The sequence below is a fragment of the Lupinus angustifolius genome, chromosome LG09, assembly GCF_001865875.1.
Source record: "Lupinus angustifolius cultivar Tanjil chromosome LG09, LupAngTanjil_v1.0, whole genome shotgun sequence".
NCBI classification, from domain to species: Eukaryota; Viridiplantae; Streptophyta; class Magnoliopsida; order Fabales; family Fabaceae; genus Lupinus; species Lupinus angustifolius.
In genome coordinates this window covers 13,584,835-13,592,192 of record NC_032017.1, presented here as the reverse complement: position 1 = coordinate 13,592,192, position 7,358 = coordinate 13,584,835, and the positions used below count along the sequence as shown (strand labels likewise).

The 7,358-nt window shown below is 32.4% G+C and overlaps 1 protein-coding gene across 1 annotated transcript; it reads left to right on the top strand.

Annotated features, from left to right (window-relative positions):
• On the top strand, nt 1,324–4,662 carry LOC109357422. Its single transcript, XM_019601380.1, has 7 exons — nt 1,324–1,580; nt 2,137–2,286; nt 2,375–2,590; nt 2,998–3,119; nt 3,219–3,382; nt 3,834–3,988; nt 4,421–4,662. Exons 1-7 carry the CDS (start codon nt 1,371–1,373, stop codon nt 4,517–4,519), a joined length of 1,116 nt encoding a protein of 371 aa, XP_019456925.1. The 5' UTR covers nt 1,324–1,370; the 3' UTR covers nt 4,520–4,662.

Genomic DNA, 7,358 nt, shown 5'->3' with positions numbered 1-7,358 from the left:
TATAAATATTTATACATATTATATTATTTATCATTCATGTTTGTTACTTTTTCAAGAGTCGATGATAATTAAAAATGAATAGTAATAAGAGACTGATTATTTATAAAACTTTTACGCAGTTAGTTAGTTAATTGCAGACATTTTTTTTTATGTTTTTATAATTATATCAACCCTTCAATTTATAATAAAACAGTAGATTCAAAATAAATTGTATAAATATATAGAGAACTAGTAATTTAAGTCCACAAAAAATATTAGTTATAGACTTTTTTGTAAAAAGGAAGGGACATTGAAATTGGAAGTGGTTGAGACTTGAGATAAGTATAAAGAAACATGTGTCATCTAATATAATTTTTAAAAGCTTTCAGATGGGATGATTAGTGGGAAGAGTGGTCCTATATGCATCCAACATTTTCCTTCTCAAGCATATGTCCATATAGTTGTATTCCAAGATAAATTTATTTTACAACATTTTGATTAAAAGAAATGTATTGTTTTCTGTAATTGAATCTCACTAAAAGTAGATAAAGACAACATTAGATGTGACGTGTCAAGGTTGGACAAGGACCAACCATGCAAGTAGGAAGTTACCTCAAGTAACCACATTCCTAGGATCTTTGACAACTACAAAAATCACGACCCCACACAATATCGTGAATTTATATTTTTATATATTTTATCACATACTTAGAATGTTGTAGAATATAGATATGTTTTTCCACATTTTTATTATCTTATCAATCTATACTATGCAAAAAAAAATATGATATAACTATTATGGATAATTTCATTTTTCTATTTTGTCCCTACATTTTTTAATTTGTATAAAAAATATATAATCATATGTAATCATCATCAATATATTAATCACATCTCGATTATTATAATAAAACAAAAAATTATAATATAAATTATCACAATAAAAAATACAATATAAAGTATACTCAATACAAAAAACATTTTAATTTTTCAAAATAAAAAATATATAATTTGAATAATTAACTTCATAAAATAATGAATTTGGGTTTGTATACACACGCAACCTATCACCACTAATACTAATAAAAAAATAGTAATAATAATATGTCATGTTTTTATTAGTATTTAATAAAAAATCATGAAAAGAGTTACCAATATTCCTATATAAGGTTGAAGGGTTTAGTTGGAAGATTTTTATAACATGATGTGAATGTTGAATACATATGTTGTCACATATCTTATCTCTTCTGATTAATAATAAAAAATATTTAAAATTTTAATTAAAATGACAAGTTTTCATTATTTTGGAATAGGAGAAAAGATAAGAAAGTCCAAACATTCATATATAAGGTTGACAAGCAATTCCAGTAGCCACTGAATATCTCTACAAAATGTTCACAACTACCAAGTCCTCCACTTTGTCACCTTTGTTCTCTCTAAGAAGAATCTCTCCCTTTTCTTCCAAATCCAAATTCTTGAATATTATCCCCATGAAGGAACAAAATTCTCCTATAAACTTAGCCCTAACCAATCAACACAAAAATATTTCTGTGTCATGTATTTCACAATCAGAACATGGATCACACAAATCATCTATTCAGGTTTCATTTGATTTCAGATCTTTATTTTTTATATTTTTATTTCATAATATGGATTCTTATTTGATGTAAATTTCGTTTGATCATATATACTGAACTGAACTCAAAACTATGCCATGTTTGGAGTGTTTAATCATATAAAATATACCAAAGTACTTGGTTTATTATTTTATTATTTTTACATTAGATTATCATTTGGGAGGATGATGAGTCTCGGTGCAATGATATCATGTTTTGCTCTGTGACTCGAAAGTCACAAGTTCAAATTCTGGAAATTCGGCTTACCCCAATAGATAGGACTCTCGTGTATTAGGATGTCTTTTTAATTATTATTTGGGGTATGACTTAAAATATGACTTTGATTCTTGATTGGGTCAAGGTTTTAAATATTGTTGTGTATTTTTTGCAAATGTCCACAGAATAGCAATTTAAAAACGTGATTTTGTCATCAACAGGGTTCTGTGATGCTAATAGTGATAATAAATCTGAAATTCTTGATGTTTATTATACCTTATGTTTCTGAATTGTCCTAATCTAAACATGATTTGTATGTATGTAGGGTGGTGAAGATTTTTTCAGAGGTGTATTGGAAAGTATGCAATCTGTGTACTTGAATAGAAATCCAACAGCAAAAGCCATATTGGACCTTGTTCACTCTGCTGAGAACAATTCACTATGCTATGATCATCTTGCATTCAGGACATTTGGGGTACTTTACTTCCACACATACAGTTTTTTTCTTTGACTCAAATGTACTTGATGAACTCATTTATTGTGTATTGTGCACTTAATTTCAGGTGAATGGTTATGGAATTGACTCCATGGCTAGTTATTTTCTGGATTATGGCTACACACAACAGGACGAGTTGAGGTTTCCCGGAAAAAAATTGAGAGCATTGTGGTTTTCTCCTCCTGATGATTCACTTGCTGGCACTGGGAGTGGCATTAATGGGCCTCTTCCAAGAATATTTATATCAGAGCTGTTGGTAGATCAGATGAGTCCAAAAACTCAGGTGTGTTCTTCCGAAAAAAATTATATTGCTGTCAATCTGAATCTATGCTTTAAAAAGTACATGATTATGATGGAGGCTGGATTCCCTCCCTCTTAGTTGCAGTGATCTTCAAAAGTTAGGGAAGTGATTATGTGATTATTGAACTTCTTTTCGTCACGATAGCTGCTTTTCTTGTTTTTGTCATGTGCGCCAAATTGATCCGCTATCTAGGTTTTCAGCTCTTGATGTGTTTGATGGTATGATTAGTGAAACAGGGTGTTTTTTTATTTCTTAGGATTTTGCATAAGGTACTGCTCTATTTATTATCTTATATTTGAAATTTCACTATCTAAAGTGATATTGGTTGCATGGCACCAATGGTTCCGAAATACCAATTGTACTAAAAGAATTTTGGAATTTTTGTGCAGGACATAATTAAGAAATACACTGGATCATCTGGTAAGGGAAACAAGTATGCAGCTCTTGCAAGTTCCCTGGGACTTTTAACATGGGAAAAGCCCTTATATTCTGAATTTCAACAACTGGCAAGGTGTTAATATCTGTATCCCGAGAAATATTTATTTGATGAAAGTCTTTACTCTCTTCTAGCATTTGGCTTACTTAAGGTATGTTGATATTTGATTCATAGTGAAAGTGAGTATGCTGCCTGGACCCTAGTCAACGGGCATGCGCTGAACCATGTTACTATTTCTACTCATCGGCTGAAAACTCATCTGAGAGATATTACAAAACTAAATCAGTTCATTGAGGAGAATGGATTCAGATTGAATTCTGAAGGAGGAGTTTTGAAAGGTTAGCATACACCCTTGTTTGTTATTCTGCAAGTATAAGGTTTTCAGGATAGTTGCTTTCGCATTTAGAATTGGAAAAAGGCATATCATCAAGTATATGCAACATGGTCTCAACTCTCGAATATAGATCAGCTGTCCCAAAAGCTTGACCCAACCCTGTCTCATTCAATAAAATTGACACTTGTAACCTGTTACAAAAAATTGAGTGGTAGGAAACAGAGTTAAAGTGGTGCGTTAATTTCTCATTAGATGTCAAAATTTTATTGGACGAGACAGGTTTTGGGGACAGCTGATCTGCATTCCTCAACTTCCAACCTTATGAGCTGAATACTTCCATGATAACCTGGACTAAACATAGAACATAAACATAGAATAATCTTGAATATGTTCATTGCAAGTTAGTATTAAGGATCATATTATGTGAATGACTTGAATATTTCCTCCATTTCCAGTTAGCCCTGATGGTCTTCTCCAGCAAAGCTCAACAGTAGCAGATTCAGTTTCTTTCCAATTTGCTGATGGTCCAACTGAATCGGTTCCGTGCTCTTACATTGAATTCGCTGAGCGACTCGTGCTGCCGCAGTTTAAAAATTTACCTGACACTGAGGTAAGCAGAATCCTTCTGTTTTGAATATCATGCTTTAACTATTTATCATAAGGGGAATGTTAACCAATGCCCAACGCACCTGCTAAGGTGGTAAAAAATATAGTTTTGACTGAGCTTTTCAATCCAAAATTTTCTTTTATGTTTCCCTTAACAAGCTTCCTTACTACATTCGTTAACAAGACCCTTATTATAATCCTTATCTTTGATGATTATGAGTGGAATTATGGACTATATATAACATTTGAATGATACCTAACATTTTTCGGGTAGCTCCCTAGAAATAGAACTCTTGACTTTTTGATCTTTTTGAGAATCTAACGGGCCTTAAACTACTAGACTTACGCCTTGTTGGTAAAATTTGAATGATTTGCTAATATTATTTGGAGACATTTTCTGAAGGATTGCTAATTCTTGTTTTAACTAATGGCACAGGTTAAGGAGTTTCATAGAAGGGATGGCTTTGAAGTAGCAAGTGCTGACAAAATCTTTGAAAGCACATCCAAGGAGCAATTGAATAGAGTAGGCTCGTAAGAGCTTCCTATGATTTTGCACAAGCACTTATTCCTATTGGGAAATTTGGATTTCATGCACTTCCAGATATGTGGATACTGCATAGGTTGAATATTTTGAAAAATAATTACCAGTTTACCTGAAAAATAAATGCTTTATTTAAACGTTAATGTTCCTTTATCTAAATTTCTGTCTTTCTACTTATCCGACCAGGGCTAGATCTTATGTTTAAATCTTAAAATTTATAGAATGAAGTTAAAACTGAATTGTAAGATAATCAGAAATTCAGCAGGATAGGTAAAGGGAAAAGGTTTTATAAAGAAAGCATACATTCAATTGTGCCCAACCAATATAAAGAAAGATCAATTGGTAATCTTGTAGCTAAAGAAATCCAAAGTTTTAGAACCATACATCAATTTATAAAAATTAAAGAATTTTTATTTATAAAAGAGGTGAACCAAATCCAAAATTTAGTTTGGATTAAATAAAAAAGGTGAATATAACTAAGCTAATTCTTCAAGAAAATTGCTTCATTTCTCATAACCCGAACTCACTAAACCACCACAAATCTCAACATCTCCAAACTTTTGGGTCTCTCCCTCTTCCAAGAGAACCATGAAGATTGAAGAACTCAAGAGTTGTTAAAGGGATGATAATTCGAGTTTGTAATCAGGAGTAAAAACTTTTCCAAACACTTGAAACAAACTCGTAAGATATGAATAAGTGATAAAATGATTCGACGTGATTTTTGTAGAATGTGCACATCAAATCATCTACTCTCACTATAATATTCCTCTTAAATAATTCATCCTTTGTTGGAAGCCTTATTCTAAGGAATTTTCAAACAAAGCAACATATATTTGAGGGTGCAAAGTTATCCAACAAAATTTTAAAACTTGACCTAAAAGAGATTATTGTTGATTCAACTGAGCCAAGTAAGTAGATTTAACCACATAATCTCGTGAGACATCTAGCCCCCACCTCCATCTATCTAACATCTCCCTTTTGCATGAATGATTTTGAATCAAAACATACAAGTTGCTAGCAGTGGATTCCTCTCTACCAAACAAATACATTCTCCAAGAAATTTTCCAAGACCACACATCATCCTTCCAATAGCCATAATCTCCCACCCGAGCAAGCTTGTTCCTAGCTAGATTAAAAAAATCTAGGAAAGACCTCTTTAAGACTTTGATTATCCACCCAAACATCTTGCCAAAAAAGGTTTGAAGACCATTACCAATTTCTGACCAAATATTGTCAACGAACCAACCACCTGTATCGCATATAGGAGAGCTGACTTTATACAAATCCTTCCACCATCTCAAAGCACCACTACTACTATTTGAAGACCAATCAAGACTATATTTTGAATTAATTACTTTCACCCAAAAACTTCGTCGTCATGTAATCTATGTCATCTCCATTTCCCCAATAGAGCCTTTAAACAAGTCAAGGTTCCTAAAATCGAGACCTCGTAGTTCCTTGGGCTTGCAAACAACATCCCAAGCTATCCAAACAACACCTTTACCACCTCTCTTATTTTCCCAAAGAAAGCTTCACCGCAAACTAATTTTTTTAGCTAAAGCCTTCTTTGGAGCTTTGTATAGAAAAAGCATATAGGTAGGAATGTTTGATAAGATTGAATTCAGAAGAATTACTCTCTCACCAAAAGAAATATGTTTACATTTCCAAGAAGCAAGACTCTTGGACAACACATCAATCATACACTGCTAAGTGGAAAGCCTCATCGGATTTGCCTCAACAGGAATGGCCCCATAAAGAAAAGGGAAGGAACCAACCTTACAGGACAAAAATTTGTTGTTGCTAAAAGAACCAAAATCCAACACCTTTATACCAAAAGAGAGCTCTTGTTGGAGTTAACCTTCAAGCCCAAAGCTAACTTGAAACATATAAGGATAGTCTTCATGCACCATTTTTTTCTCCCGAAGAACTATAAACAATAACCGTATCATCTGCAAATTGAAGATCACAAACTTCTATGCCACTGCCTCTTATTTTGTACCACTAAAAAACACCAAGAGATCTAGCCTTCCTGACCAATCCAACAAAGCCTTCCACTACCATAAGAAAAAGGAAAGATATCATTGGATCCTTGTCTAACACATCTAGAGACTGAGAAGTGAGCCACCAGACTTCCATTAACCAAGACATACATAGAGGTTGAGGAAAGACAAGCATAAATCCACTTCTTCCATTTTCCCGAGAATCCAAACTACATAAGCATATAGTCAAGGAAGTTCCAATCAATAGAGTCATTAGCTTTCTCAAAATCAACTTTGAACAAGAAACACTCGTCGTGGCATCCAGAATATTTCTGTCATGAATAAAGGTCGATTGAGAAGGGAGGAGCCTTAATGAAAAGAGTGTAATATACATGCATTCTTAATATAAATATTTATACACAATCCATACATTGTCTATCATTTATTTATATTACTTTTTTGAAGAGTCAATAATTGTTGAAAATAAATAATGAATAATGTAAAAAACTTTTATATTGTCAATATATATTTTTTCTCTTAAGTTGTAACGTTGAGGGGAAAATAGAGGATAATCAGTTGGAAAAGTTGGGGGACATATTTGTAAATAGACAAAAGTTAGAATAGAGGAACGTTCAACAGACTCTCATCTAATGAGATTTGAAAGTTGAATGTGTGTGGTCTTACTCTTACAAACAAATCTATTATTTCAAATATTGAACTTACAACTTTATATTGTACCATATAAGCAAAAACTAAAGAACCAAAGTTACATTTAAGCTTAAATTTAAAAATGAATTGTTGAGATTTTATCAATTCATATTTGTTATACATGTTCACAAGACAATTTCAAGCAT

Coding starts and splice junctions, on each gene's coding strand:
- LOC109357422 (XM_019601380.1), top strand. CDS start 1,371: ATGTTCACAACTACCAAGTCCTCCACTTTGTCACCTTTGTTCTCTCTA. Junction 2,591..2,997: donor AGATGAGTCCAAAAACTCAG/GTGTGTTCTTCC, acceptor ATTTTTGTGCAG/GACATAATTAAGAAATACAC. Junction 3,120..3,218: donor GAATTTCAACAACTGGCAAG/GTGTTAATATCT, acceptor TTTGATTCATAG/TGAAAGTGAGTATGCTGCCT.